The sequence below is a fragment of the Dermacentor silvarum genome, chromosome 9, assembly GCF_013339745.2.
Source record: "Dermacentor silvarum isolate Dsil-2018 chromosome 9, BIME_Dsil_1.4, whole genome shotgun sequence".
Taxonomy (NCBI): Eukaryota; Metazoa; Arthropoda; class Arachnida; order Ixodida; family Ixodidae; genus Dermacentor; species Dermacentor silvarum.
In genome coordinates, this window is record NC_051162.1 from 144,296,622 (window position 1) to 144,312,025 (window position 15,404).

The 15,404-nt window shown below is 45.1% G+C and overlaps 1 protein-coding gene across 1 annotated transcript in view; it reads right to left on the bottom strand.

Annotated features, from left to right (window-relative positions):
- Positions 1–1,576: 1,576 nt before the first annotated feature.
- LOC119463958 (thyrotropin-releasing hormone-degrading ectoenzyme) overlaps positions 1,577–15,404 on the bottom strand; it is a 58,533-nt gene continuing 44,705 nt past the window's right edge. The window contains exons 13-15 of the mRNA XM_049655442.1: positions 9,313–9,901; positions 4,103–4,151; positions 1,577–1,620 (exon numbers count right to left, since the gene is read on the bottom strand). Coding sequence (XP_049511399.1) covers positions 1,577–1,620; positions 4,103–4,151; positions 9,313–9,901 — 682 coding nt within the window. The remainder of the gene's footprint in view (positions 1,621–4,102; positions 4,152–9,312; positions 9,902–15,404) is intronic.

Sequence of the window (15,404 nt, forward strand, 5' to 3'; positions counted from 1 at the left end):
GAATCTAGGCCGACTCCGATTCTAAGCCGACCCCCCAAAAGTTCGAAGTCCGAAAAAAAAAAAAACTTACCTCGAATGTAGGCCGAACGAAAAAGCGAGGACAGCATTCGCAAAATGAAACAGCATTTATTAAATTTGAACATGCCGAGCTCATTCTATGTCACCATCGCTGCTAGCCTCGTCGCTATCTTCCTTACTGCTGACGTCTTCAAACAGTGCGCTATATTCAGTACCATGCAGCGCATTAGAGATGCTGCATTTTTGGAAGGAGCGCACGTTGCGGCGCACGCAAAAACCATCTCCCGTGGCCCCCTCCAACGACAGACCGATGCCGAAGTTCCGCCCGGTTTGAACGTTTGACGATGCCTCTACGGCTAGCACAACTACCGTATTTACTCGATTCTCACGCTTCCTCGATTGTAACGCGCACTCGTTTTCCGTGAGGAAAAATTTGGAAAAATAGATTTCCTCCCGATGCACTGATGTTGCGATGAATAAAAAAAGTCGCAGTTTCGCCCGAAAGGCGATGCATCGAATGCGGTAGCAAATTAGTAGACCGCTATTAACAAGCACGGTGTCATGCGCGCTCAAGCAAACATGAACACACCTCGCTCGTTGACCGCGGAAACGAACTGTCAAAACGCTGGAGACGAAGCGCGCCTTCGTGCTAGCATGCCTCTCGCTTCAACGCGGCGAAAACACGGCGCGCGGCGGACTTTACCAGTCGCAGATTGCTTTCAAGATAGGGCCAAGCCTGATCGTATCGCCGGAGTGGATCGTCGCAGATTACGTCCTGCTTCGGTCCACTGAAACCGTTCCGCATTGCTTTGCTGGCGAAAATCCTCTCCTTCTGTTTGCGCCAGTCCCGCTCGCAAGTTTCGAATTCTCCGAACGCCCGTGATGCGGCCCGATTTCCGTCCGTCTCCGTACAGATGATCACTTTCCTTTTAAATGCGGCATCATGATGAACTCGGTACTTCATGCTGATAGATAGAGCAGACGCTGAGAACGTGAAGACAGACGGTAGACTATTGCCTAAGCACGTGTACTGCAGCACACGGAGGAAGCTTCCGCATGCTACGGTAGCTAGGCACGACGCGCGTGCGAGGCGGCCATTTTGAAATCCCAACGCAGATTTAGGGTCGTGTTGAAAGTGCGCGTTAGATTCGAGCAAATACAGTATTCGTTTAGAAAGCGGCACTATAGTGGCATCGCCCATTTGGTGCCATTACGATAACGCCACACCGCGCGCCGATGCTGCACCATACCGATAATACCGATACGACGCAGGTCAAAATGGAGATGTCGCTCGTGTACTTCAGCTGGCTACTGGCGCGGCTAGTAGCGGCTGCGATACTGACTTTTCTAGATGGCGCTAACTATGCACCATATTTATCAGTTTCAGTTAAAAACTGGCGCGTTTTTTAAAATCCTCGAATCTAAGCCGACCCTAGAGTTTCGTATGTGATTATTTGAAAAAAAGCTATCGGCCTAGATTCGAATAAATACGGTACTTTTCAGTAAAAAGTACTTCAATGCGAATCAGCACGAGCAAAGGTATTGTCAAACACCCCCTTCACATTGCTTCCACTCCTTCTTCAATGGCTTGCACTGCGAAGGCTGCGGCAGAGCGGGGCATGCTCACAAAGAAGTCGAATTTGAACTGCGCGCTACAATGACGTTGGTGCTCCGCCTACCGATCGTCATCGTAGCGCGCAGCTCAAATTTGATATTGGATGCTCACACAGACGCCACTATTTCCGATTTTGGCGCCCTACAATGCGCCAAACGTGCCAAACACAGTTCTCCTCAGCGAGTCACAAAGCACTAAGCCAGTGGACTCGTCGCTGCATCCCTTGGCAGCTGTGGTATCTACGCCGTGTAGCAGACCACAAGCTACATGTAATACAGCGTTTGCTTTGTCCACGACAGGGCCAGCGTGTGCAGACTGTCTTTGCCCTGCACCAGCTTGACCTACGGATAGTAGCCACATCCCATTTCCGCATTTTTGAAGTGCTGTCAATAGTCTGTGAAGGCGTCTAACCACGAGCGGCCAAGAGTAAGCACACGCTGGCAAGCATGCGTGTGGCCTGACCTTAAGTTTCCTGTTGTTTGAGGCTAGTTGAATGTTAAAAGCTAGTAGAAATTAGCGAAACCCAACGGCAACGACACTGATAAGCAAAGTGACCAAAGTTTAATTCCTACTCGGGTGGCCGCAGCTGAGCGTGAGTAGACGATAGTCGGCTTCTTCTGCAAGTACGTAATTATTAAGATTCGAAAGCAGATTGGAGCTTGCTTCAGCCTGTTTATTAAACTGCATCAATAAATATTACAATAATAGAAGGAAGAAGCGTACTGATCCAAACACCCTTCTTGATTGATGTCAGCTATTGGCTAATAACAGCCGCGTATGAGAATCTGGTGTATTTCGAAATAAAGCGCCGAGAACAAAGTGAGGAACAAGCTTCTGTTGAAAAGAGAGGATTTGAGAGACACGTGATTTCGCGCTCCGCTTGCGAGCTCCATGCGCCGCGCACAACTGCAAAACTTCTCTGAAATGTTCAAAGCAGGGTATGATATCCGCAGACTGCTTTTTTCAACAAGCCTGAGGGGTGGGGTTCAGGGCCCCTTTCATGTAACGTAGTGTTTTTCATGGCACATTTTTATTTTTGCGCTATCGTGGCACACAAATGTTCTAGAAACATGGTAGGTTTAGTCTTTGGCTCCTTCAGAATACAACGTAGGCCATAATTACTGATAAAGCATTAAATTACCTAGCCCGAGAGGATGCGGCCAAAATCCCCAATGCCACAGCTAGCTGGTGTGGAAACGTGAAGTTGCTTTCTTGGAATTGTAGAAGGGTAATTTACTAATACATACCTACCATTCTGAGACCATTAAAATTCGTAAAAATGATGCATACAGGAGACACGAGGAAGTGGAGCATCAATTGTTGTATTGAAGGTATGCCTCAAGCATACACATTTATGTGGCATACATACGGACTTTATTTTGATTATGTTTACTACTATAGCAACCTGCAAAGCAGCAACAAACTTTAAAGGCTATGTTTGAAGAGCAACACAGTGTTTTTAGGTTAGAGTGACTTTTCCAGTGACTTTGCTATTTTTTCTTCCACTTTCTTCAGGAACTTCTCGAATAAACGGGCTTGGAGTATCCCTATTGTATATGGTGCCTTGCGCAGCCCCCAACAGGTAAGCACAGCTATTATAATTTCTTCTTTGTATGCAAATTTTTCAATAGTGCACCGGCCCTTCCCAAACTCTATTAAACGATTGTAGAAACAGGATCCGTTTTTCGAGACACTTGACGCAACGTTCTTAAAATCGTAGAACAAGCCCAACATTGAAACCTTACAGAAAATTTGGGGAGTGAGCAAGTGTGCGCTCAAATATTTTTTTCTGTTTAGGCTCCCTTTAAATTAAAGCTGAGGAGGTGGCCTGACCGCAAGAACATCAGGATGACGGGCAGAATGGAAAGGACTATTCGACAAAGCAAGCCCAGTTTCAAGCTGCGAAGTGCTATCACAGTTTTTAGAGTAAGCAGCAAGGAAACCGCTCAACACTTCCTTCTCGAAACCTTTCACACATACTGTATACTCTAAAAAACGTTTCCACAATTTGGGGCTTATCTTGTCCGCAAACAATAATCGCCATCCGTTTTACTCCCCGTTTCCTTTCTCGAAAACTCTGCACTCGTCACTTTGCTGTCAAGAATGCCGTGTCGCATTGATAACGAGCATGCCGTTCGTGACCTGGAATTGCAGGGCATACAGCGTTAGATGAAAGAAATGCATGCAAGATGGATGAAAACTATTTATTTGGGGACAAAGTAGGTCCCACAGGCTGCAAACCTTTGTAACAGTACACAGGAAAAGACTTAGGCTCAGAATCAACTGTTCAAAGTATCGTTTTATGTTCAGACATTTTGATTGGAGCTTTGTTACAAATGCTGTGGACAAAAATTGCGTTCTCAACGGCGGTGTGGATGAAATGGGCAGGAGAGGCACGGAGGTGTACCATCACGCCAATGCTACCGAGTCTGAATGCAGATACAAATGTTTTGTGCAAAGTTTACTCACCAGCTCCTACTCCAAGCAGAATGCCTGCAGTTTTGAGCTTCTCCTTGGTCTGCAATCACACAGAGAACAAAAGAAAATAAGACAAAAAAAAACAAGAAATCTGCAGGAAGCCACATCAGCGACAAAGTTCAATGCACTAAGGTTTCTTCTCCCAAAGCATCACGTGGGATGCTCCCAGCCATTTGCTGGCAATAAATACGCTACCGATAGATTGCTATCGATAGTTTCATAGCAAAATATCGTAACACTATGGATAGTCCATTTACCGATAGTGTTGCAGCACTAGTACTGACACATATTTCATAAGTACAGCAACACGTTTCTCGTTCATAAAACGATCACACTTGGCAAATAGGAGGCTTGCGAATCAGTTTCTTTAAACTGGATACCAAAGCTGCTCTTCCAAGTTCCAGACGTGTCCTCATCAAGAGCACTGAAACATCATGACATAGTGCGAAATTTCTTGACGTTGTGCAGCACAATGGTGTTTCCCAGTAAAAAAAATTGAGCAAAGTGTTCCACACATTGTTTCTAGCTGTGCCCACATGTAGCAGCCACAGTGATCACAGCAACAGTGCCAGCCAGTTTATAATGACATCATCAGGCAATGACATCCTTGGGCACCGAAACCAAAACTGACTCGTAAGATCATCATCATCAGCCCATTTTTATGTTCACTGCAGGATGATCCCCTCTTCCAGCGACCTCCAATGAGCCTTGTCTTGTGCATGCTGACGTCATCCTATGCCTGGAAATTTCGCAGTTTTCATCACACTTACCTCGCCTTGGCACCCATTCTGTAACTGTAATAGACCTCCGGCTATCAGTCTTACGCATTACATGGTCTGCCCAACTCCATTTTTCCCTTGTAATGTCAGTTAAGATATCAGCTACCCCCATTCGCTCGTGCGTAGAATGCTTGCCGCTGTCTTCATGTCTCTTAACTTTAAGCCTAACAGTTGTTGCGCAGTCCTTAACTTCTTCTCATCTTTCTTTGTTAACCTCCAAGTTCCTGCCCCATATGTTATTAACAAAAGGATGCAATGATTGTTTAAATTTATTACACAGACAAGTTTTACACTGCAGCAGCTCAGCGTAGGAGCTCAAGATGAGTTGCATCCTGCTGCTACTGAGGACTTACCAGCCATGATTCTTCCTAAAATACTGCAGCTGTCTTGGCAACGAGTCAGTAAGCAAGATCCGCAGAGAATTTCATCCAGTTCACAGTTACCCTAAATAATCATAGTTCAGTCCATAACGCAAAGCAGTGACTCGACAGCTGGTGGAGTATAAGGCACAATAAGCCTTAGGATGATTCGTGTGACGCTTGTTGGAGCGAACATTCAAAGGTGTGAGCGAGCAATCTCCTTTCAAGAAGTTAAACAAGTGCAAGTCGTGTTGCTTTATAAGTTGTCCCTCCCGAAGGTGAAGTGGAAAGGTTTGGCTTTTCACCCTCCTCTTATCCATATGGACTTGGCCGCTGGTCCTTCCTAAAACAACCCTTTAGCTTCTTACTGTGGTATTTGTTTGGCTTTCCTCAGATATGTTTTAGGGCTACGCTAATATTATGCCTCACATCGTCCTTGAATAAAACAGGATAGTTGCGCCATCCAGCAACATGAAAAGACGGCGAGCACAAGCGAATATTAATTACGAAGGTGAAGCAAACGTGCTCAATCATTGTCATTACATGTAACAAGAAGAAAAAGCAATTTAGGATTGCCGCTCTCGATCTTATCAAAATTTCTCATCAGTGCTTCTTTATAGATTTAACTAACTATTTTTCTAGCTCATCCGATTCATGGCCAATCCCCCATTGAAGCATGAACCATGAATAACGGCAAACCAACAAACTAACCAAACCTCCGCAAGTTGGAAGGCGACATGCTAGAACACGGAAGAATGTGAGGATGGACGCTTCATCCAGTACACACTGCAGATGTTGAGCAGGTGTTAGCCAATCATAGCAGCTTGTGGCACAATCACTCCACTGCCCTAGCATCGACTGAGTGTCTGAGAGGTACTGCCTCCTGGACAGCCAATCTGCAAATCTTAAATTCGAATCCTTGCCGCACAACAGAAAATGTTTATTCCTTTGTCTCTTTGGGATGTTCTCTGTAAAAAAATTTTTACAGCGATTGCAGCAGTGGATGTCAAAGCGACAATGGGACTGAGCCTCAATCAGCCATCGCTGTAAAGAAGTACACCCAACAGAAGTGTCAAATAAATACAACAGAAGAAATACACAGTAGGAAAAGGTGCAGCTTGTTGACAAAGTTGGCATGTAAGAGTTTGCAAAGCTGCTCTTTCTCCACTGACTTCTGTACACGGAGTGCCAGTAGAACAGCTGAAAGACATATAAGGCCCAGTCTTTATCTTAGAAAATGCAGATGCTTCGATAGCATGAGAGTACTGAAACTATCACACAAGTGCTACAGCGGAGGAGACGCCAGTCATTGCGGTCATGCTGACAGTGGCATGCCTCTCCGCAGTGGGACTTTCACTCTTTAGAGGGGGGGGGGGGGGTCCTGTCTGTACCAACGCTGTGAATATTAGTGAGACAAAAATATTTGGGCTTCTAAAGGCTGTATTCCCTCCTGTTGACTGACCAGGCCGCACGCTTCCATATTAAGGAGGCACAAATTCACCGGAAAAAGTTCGGTACCCACAACTGTTGTCTATAAACAGAGTCGCCAATGTTAACAAGGGTCATAATCAAGACGCACAACTGCATTACCATTACCAGTATGCAAAAGTGGTGACGGGCGATTGTTGTACGGCTTTCTCACACAGACTTTTCCCACCGTTTTCAGTAAATGTAGATGTACAAGCCAGCCTGCCTTATCTGGAAAGCAGCACCTTGTGTGCATGGAAAGATACCCATGGCATACTTTTCGGCCTGACATCTGGTTCAGCAACCTCCATTTAATGTTGTCATGAATAATGTTCACCAAATCTCTGTTTCGTTAGCATTATTAATAAACTGCCGCACTTAACTCTTAACAGCGGCACTCAACTGAAAAAAAAAGACACTCACGAGAAACACTGAATTAGTGCTGATACACCAGTACCATTGTGTCAGTGTGATACCATTGATTTCATGGTAATTTTATACATTTAGGCCGCAGTGATTCAGTAGTTCTTGAAGCTTGGTAATACGAGTCTTCGGTTCCTTTAAAATACAATATATTCATTCCTTAACAATAAACAAGCTAACTAGGCTGAAGCAGCTGCTGTTAAATCCATGGCGTCACAGCGAGGTAATGCGGGAACTTCAGCGCGGCGTTGCCACCCATCTATCATTTGCGTCTTCTTGAATCTTTGATACCTCCTCTAGTAGTAACAAATATTTTTTTATTGTGGAATCGTTATATGCTAATGCAACTTTTTTCTCTCCTCAATGTCCCTTTTACATAACCTCTGCCAATACTTTTGCACATGTCTACTGTCGCAATTTTTGGTACCACTAAGGGAACTGATAGAAATTATCAAAGTGAAGATGATATTTTCCTACAATTCAGTATGTACGCGTTCCCACATGTGTATCAAATGAAACAGCACATCACAAACTGTAAGCTGTTGAAGCATTTGAGCAAAGTGTAACTGCCAGTGCATCTGTGGTATTAAATCATGCCACGAAGAAACCAAGCTGAACTGTCAGAAAACCTAATGCCCATTTTTTAAAGCCAAGCAACATGGAACAGTGAAATAAGAAAGCCTTTTTAACAGCGGAGCTGTTTAAGCTCCTCGTTGCGCCACGTAGTGCAAACAAAAACTGCTCTTGGCGATGACATCACCACGCGTTGCCTAGCAACCACCTCGCGGAGCGGCATGTGCTTTGCCTCCTCTCCGTGCCGTGCACATGTTGCCCTGACATGGGACGTTAAGGAAAGGAAACGAGAGCACGCGCGTGGCGCGCGCTATGCTCGGGAGAGAGAAAGAGAAAATGAGAGCGAGAGAAAGAGAAAGAAATTGTAGCAGCACAAACAAGGCAACACGTAGAGCTCCTACCAACGCCGTCCGCGTTTCCCCGTTTTTCCGCATTTGCGCCGAACACGCGCGGTGTCCGTGACTGCAACAGGTGCCTCTGGCAGCGGCTTGGCAGGTTTCGACCAGCCACACTCCGGCAAGTGTGGAGGTGCAGCTTGGCCGTGACGTCACCGGGAAGATAAAGCTCGGTGCCGCTGCGACGGTGGCAGAACTCTCGACTCTGTGGCGAGTATATGTAGCCTTGACATGGGATGACCACCCAAGATCCGGACACCAAAGAAGCCGCTAATCTTGAAGTGCGTCGTGCGGCCAAGCGAAAATCTGTGCGTCGGCAGCAGGCTGATTCGGAATATCGTGCCTAGCAGCACTTAGCATTTCCTGGCAAAACTTAGCCACGCCTACTAAAACCTGGAAGAAACTAAGTCGATCACCAGCTCCTCTGTTTGTACCGCCTTGTACCACTAGTGCAAGCTGCCCACATTTTTCTTGTTTAGCATTTGCAAGGAAAAGATCGTGCGAAGCTGCAACAGAGCTTTTGCTTCCATATTGCAGAAATAAGCCCTGCACTGCAGTATTTGTCATCAAAGTAGAAACACTGCAACATCATAGAAACAAATATGTGTGCATTGGCTAGTGGTAGACATGTCTGCCTTTTATCGCAGCCAAGCTCTTAACAATACAACGTGGCGTAATTTTCACATGCTGCCAAAAACTTCCAAAAACTTCTTGCTCAGAGGTTTTGCAGCAACCTAGGGAACTATAACAATGCATATGCGTCAGACAGGGAACTGGTAAGGTTTGTAGATTCTTCATGGATAACTGCCACACAACTCCATAATTGCGCCTCATAAGGGCAATCTGGGAGTTCTGCCCTTCTTATCAGCCTCCCTTACTAAAATTTTTTGGTTTCATTTCCTTTACTCATATGGGTTTGAATGAACCGCAACACTTTTCCTTCTCCACATATTTAAAACAATTCCATCAGTTCACAATGCACCCCTCCGCCAGTTAATTCGTTTGGCAGCTAGCTGCACAGTATTGTGTGGTACAGTACATTAAAGCACTTCATTAATACTGACAGTGTGTTTAACACAGCGGCCAGAGATGTACAAGCAGTACAAAACATACTTATGAATGTCCCCTACCAATTACAGAACAAATGACAAGAAATATTGTAAAATGAACGTTTGCACTTCAGTTTAGAGCAGACATAGGCTTACCGTAGAATGATGTGGCTCATCAGGAGCCGTGGAATTGCCGCTAGAAGAGCCAGAAGTCTTGAAATTGCCTCCAGAAGAGCCAGAAGTCTTGGAATTGCCTCCAGAAGAGCCAGAAGTCTTGGAATTGCCTCCAGAAGAGCCAGAAGGCTTGGAATTGCCTCCAGAAGAGCCAGAAGGCTTGGAATTGCCTCCAGAAGAGCCAGAAGGCTTGGAATTGCCTCCAGAAGAGGGCCTAGCCGCCGATTTGAAGGGTCGGGGTGTCGTGTCCGAGTCTTCTGACTCGGAATCATCTGTACTGTCTGCAGTGACACCATACTGGTGGCGATTGGCAGAGGCACGCTGCGGGGATGGGACTTTAGTCATTGATCCCGAGGTTTCCGACTTTTTGATAACTGTGCTGTCAGCATTCCTGGTAGGCTCTCTGGATGTGGCAGGCGCACTGGATGTGGCAGAGGCCCTTCGTGGCGCTGTCACTTCCGAGACTAATCTGAAGTCCTCCATCTCGGCAGCCAGTTCCTCGTGTGGAAGCAGGTCCGACAGCACGAATTGGGCTGAAGCATCCAGTGGGGGTGGTACCATGGCTGCTGTACTGCGCAGAACAAGGATTCAAGGCTAGCTTCACGCAGTCCGCCCTTCCAAACCGGTCAGTTTTGTTTCATAGATGCCATCCTGTGCAACCGGCGGAGCACTATTAAGAACACAGGCTGACTGACCAGTGGTAATCAATGACTAGAACTATCACTTGGGCTATGAGACACAATAGAGTATCTTACAGTTCAGTTAATTCTCCACTATGGAATAACTTAGGCCAAATGCTAGAACATGAGTGAACCAGCTAGTGAATGCACACAGGTGAAACAGAGAGCATGATTAATGCAGGGTCATGTTCATCACCTGCTATCTTTCATACACTCTACACACTTTCCCTACTGGTCCCCCTGACCATCATCTCCACAGTTAGGTCTAACGTAGGATAAAAAATGCTACCGTGGGATGCCAACTGCCTCAGTCTGGAGTCAACTGCATATAGGCTATGCCCTAACACTTCTTGGTCACTCTTAAAAAAAAAGAAAGACATTCGATTGCAAAAATAACAAGTCAAGATGTCACTCTTTCGGAATTCTCGCATTCCCAGACCAGACGAAATTTCCACCCATGCCATGGCTGCCTGGTTGCTACTTGACTAAGCAAAGTAGATATGTCCGACGTATGCTGAAGTAGACATGTATCTTAACATGTTCCGAGCAACGCCTTCACAGTTTGCAACATCATTCACCTGTATGACCACCGTCGTTACCGATACTGCCACTTCTTTTGTGTCCTGACAGCAGTGATTGTCCTTGCGGCAGTGATTTTTCTGCAATGTTCAGTGTCTGGTGGTTGTGGCAAAACCACATCCCCGATTCTAAGCAAGACTATAAAGGAAAAGCATTCGCCTAAATTTGATTAAATATGGCAATATAACTATCAATTCAAAATGTAGCTTTTACATCAGCAGCAGCCTTAGTGGGAATTGTATCTCATTTCCTTGCATAATGCTCATGCTTTTGTTGCAGAAAATTAATACGAAGTTGCGGGGTGCGATAATACAAAATGAAATCGCTCTAATTGGGATTCTCAAGCCAGCCACTTTAAGCTCAAACAAAATAGTACTTCAAACAGCACTCACCTTAAATAAGGGCACCGGTTCTACACAACCAGAAGCTACAAAGACCCTTCATTTGCAGGCACTAAGTAAACCTCATCATTCAACCAATAAATAAGATGGCTCTGGCTCAAGCCATTCAGAGTCAGCGTCAACACTGCTGTCATTGCTGCCTCAAGACTAGGCATGTTGCCACTGTTGGCCTTCAGCTTCAAACCAGCTGTGTAGCTTCCACATCAACCCATGGTGAAGCAACACGAAGAAAACAATGCCAACGAGGGCCATGCCGGCACCGTTGGTACAGCCGGCCCGGCGCAGATTAGCCTCCCTAAAGTTTCGTTTTCTGCCGTTATCGGGAAGCGAGCATTTGCCGGCGTGGGCAGTTGCGTTTGCGGACTGGGCCTCCGCTGCTGCATTAAGGGGTCTCTCCTAAGCTGTTTCTCTATGGCGGTGTCGGAGCAATGCCGGTCGGAGGCGCCGCCGCATTATTTGGCGCGCCGCTGAGAGCATTGTCGGTCCGCAGTATGTTCGAATTAAGCATAGCAAATGCTTTCTCGTTCGAATTACCGAGCGTTTTCCCCCATTGAAACACACATAACTTTGACGGGACCACAGCGTTAGTTCGAATAAACCGGCAGTTCGAATTAACGAGATTTGACTGTATTTGCATGCATACGATGATGTTTCTCATTGCATTCGTGGTGCATGTCTTAACCACTCCGACAAACAATCCACTCAGGTGGCCACAATTGCGACGTCCACAAACTGAGAAATCGCTACAGGAACATTAAAGTAAAATATTAGGTCAACCCAGATTGAGCTTCTGTAGTATGGAAATCATCATTAGTAATGAAAACACCTTTTGTAAGCGAGAAAATGACGAAAATTTAAAATTGCACTGGTGCCACTTGTTCGTTGTGGACTATGGTACCTCAGTATGGCTTGTTCAGAGAGCGACTGCAATGTCCTACCACCCCGAGACACATCTCTCTGTGTTTAGAACTGCCAAGGTGAGCCCCGGCACCACCATCGACAGCTCCCCGAGTCAATAAGTGCACATCTCCGGAAACCTGAACCCAAGCAAAGCCACACAGCATGGACATAATGTTAAATAATGTGTTTCTAAAAGATATAACTACAGCATAGAGATGCACTTGCATCTCTATGCACGAAGCACTTTTTCGCTTCAATGCATCAAACAATGTTTTGTTAATACTGGAACGCCAATGCATTTCTCTGCAAAGTTCGGGAATTATTATTTCTAAAGTAGTGCCATCTTGAGAATTCGTTCCAAGTGGATCCGGATCGCCTTGCGAACACCACAGCTAAAATTGTAAATTGCAATATGGGCCATAAGGAAATTAGTTGAAGACTTAGTGATTTTTTGTTAGTCAATTGTGCATTTCAATTTTTTCTGCAAGTAATGTACGCCTCTTCGAGTACACCAGCTCATGAACTAGAATGTGCTATCTGCTACAGGCACCTTCAAAAATTTTTGAAAGTGTTCACTCAAACACCCTGTATATTGGCACACAGAAAATGATAGACTTCTAGACTAATTCTTTATCAATCTAGCTCGACTTATTATTTTTCTTTAGTGTCCCATTAGGGAGAGATGATTGCTTAACAAGTGTGAACTGTTGTGCCAACCAACCCACCACACTCGAAAACCTGCAGTACACATCATTAGTGGCAAGCCATTCCGAATGCTCATTGGAAAACTTCCATTCATATAGGCATAATACTAGCTTCGCCGTAAACACTGTGGGCATTCTGCATTCCGATTCAAAGCAACTTTGGTGAAGGTTCCCCGTGTCTTTCCTCGAATTTTCCAGAACAGACAATTTCTCGGAAAATTACAGGTTATCCTTATGAGAGACCATGTTTTAATATATAACAAAAGACCAGCTAGTAAACCTACGAAAATTGTTGGAGTTGTGCTTTAAGCACCCGCGAGCATGCTTTCACGAAACTACGTGCCATGCACAAATGCTTGTTGGCACAGTGTGTCACGCTATCGTAATTACTGCTGTGGAGGCGAATGCCTGAATGCCGGCCAATGAGTAAACGCAAGAGAAAGTTTCCGAACTTTGCGTGCAGTTAGACATGCGAGGCCATCGTGATACAGAAATACCAATGGTTTGGTGGTGTTTCAATTTAGTTTGGGCCACATTCTCCCAGCAACCAGTAGTCACCGGAGAACCACCAAGTCGTAGTCACTTCGATGAAAAGTTGCATGCACACAGTTACTGATGGCACAATGCATAAGCCCATGCGCAGTTCATTACAAAGCAGCAGCCTCCTGTTTACCTTAGTGGCATTTAACAAATGTTGCAAAGTAACTTTGCCATACTTCTATGTGGTTAACTAAGAAGGGTTGGGATATGGGGGTCAACTTTTTTGTTACAACTAAACGAAGTTAAGAGACAATGGCATTAAGGAAAGCATAGGTTAAATTCAATTTTCTTTTTTTAAACTCAAGCTTCGAATTATTAAGAAAAATGTAACATAATATGTAAGACATGAATACCCAACAAAAACACAAGACATCTATGAAGAAATACCCGACACGAATACGTAAGAACATCCCTAGTGTCATCAGCCGATTGTGGGTTTGGCTTCAGCAGAGGCAAGTTCCCTTTTATTCTACTCTCTTGATGAAATCTATAAATTGCTTTTCAAAAAATTGCCTTGACACTTTCCTTTGTTTCACTGTCTGTTGGCTTCATATGGTTGTTTCAAATGACTGAAAGCATTACAAAAATCATGCAACGGCACTACCAAGGTCGCCTTTTTGTGAGTGCCAACAATCTGAAAACTGGCTATCCAAGGCTGTATAGCTGGCAGACGGTCAATTCAATTCACATGCACTTGCTGAAGTACCTTCTAGAATCTAAAGGCTTGGTTATTTGGCTTAGGTGTAAGGCAACCAAAGTCACTATTCACTTCAATAACTTCATTAGTGCAATATGCCAGTGCTTCTCCATCACGATTCACATCACGTATTGCACGATTTGTGCCCGTGAACAATTTTCCAGCATTACCTGCACTTGCGGCAAGCGAGTGCAGGACTTGTAAGGGATGCGTGGAGCTCACGATGTGCCCAAAAACTGAACACACTTGTATATTTGGTTTCAGACACTGATAGCATGTCAACAAGTGCTTCTAGCTTCTACACAGCCAGAAGCTACAAAGGCCCTTCATTTGCAGGCACGAAGTAAACCTCATCACTCAACCAATAAATAAGGTGCTTTGTTGTACCATGACCGCTGCGTGGCACCTGCATCTTGAAATTTACAAACAAGTGGAGCAGTTCACTACTACCACACTCTACAATTATAAAATACATATCAGTAGCAACATTGTTTAGGCAAAAAGTGCACATGAAGCAAGTGCGTGTGGCCTGTACAAGTGTGTAAGACACCATAACAAGGAACACTAGAGCTAATTTAAACTGAGGACAATTTTGCACAGCCGAACATGCATGCAGTCATAATTAAAGAAGTAATAAGAAAGAACTTGTGCTCTAACACTGAATTTCGTGGGAGCCTCCGCCATCAGTAATGCAGCTGTGGCTTCTGCATGCTGTTACTTGACTTAAGTGGCATTTACATACGTTTCTGGGCGGGGCTTGTAGGCTAAATTAGATTCATAGTCTCAGGCAGAGGTGCATCGCGGAAACCATTCCCTAAATACACCATGGCAACTAATACAAGTAAGCGCGCCACTCACTCTCTAGTGATGTTTTATAACGGCGTCGCACGACCACTTTTTATCGTGATCAAGCCCGATCCGGATCGAAATTTTAGACTGCGATTGGCTCCCTCTCGCAGCTTGCTCAAAGGAGCCTATCACGACCGAGAAATTCCATCCGGATCGGGCTTGATCGCGATCAAAAGTGCACCGTGTGACACCGGTATTACTCTTCCGACACAAAATGAGTGCCACGTAAAACAAGCCCGTCTTAGGGAAAGGGTGTCGGCTAATATTTCTCAGCGCTTTATTGCAAGACGTCAAGGTAAAAATCAGCCAAAACGAGACAAACAGGCGCAGGTATAACATTTGGCCATACTTGCATCACCGAAAGACGCTGCCAGCTCGGTTACCTCGTGAAGTGTTGCCCATCGTTTCGATTTCGCATCCCTCATCGCTGGCTCTAACAGTTCATTCTAGATTGCCTCGACGCAAACTCAATATCCTCATTTTTCTGTGCGAGAACTCTCGCCATCAAATTCAATTATTATTCTCTTTCATTTTCTTGCCTTTAAATCAACACCTCTAAGCACCCTTGATCTCCAACAGAGCCTACGTAAGCGCAGCTCAAACAGCGTTCGTAACGTCGATAAAATAAAGCAGGGATGAAGCGAGTGACAAGTTTTGCACGTTCCTGCTGCTCCAGCCTTTACAAAGAACAACGATTATCAGGGACGGCTCAGCTGTTTATGAA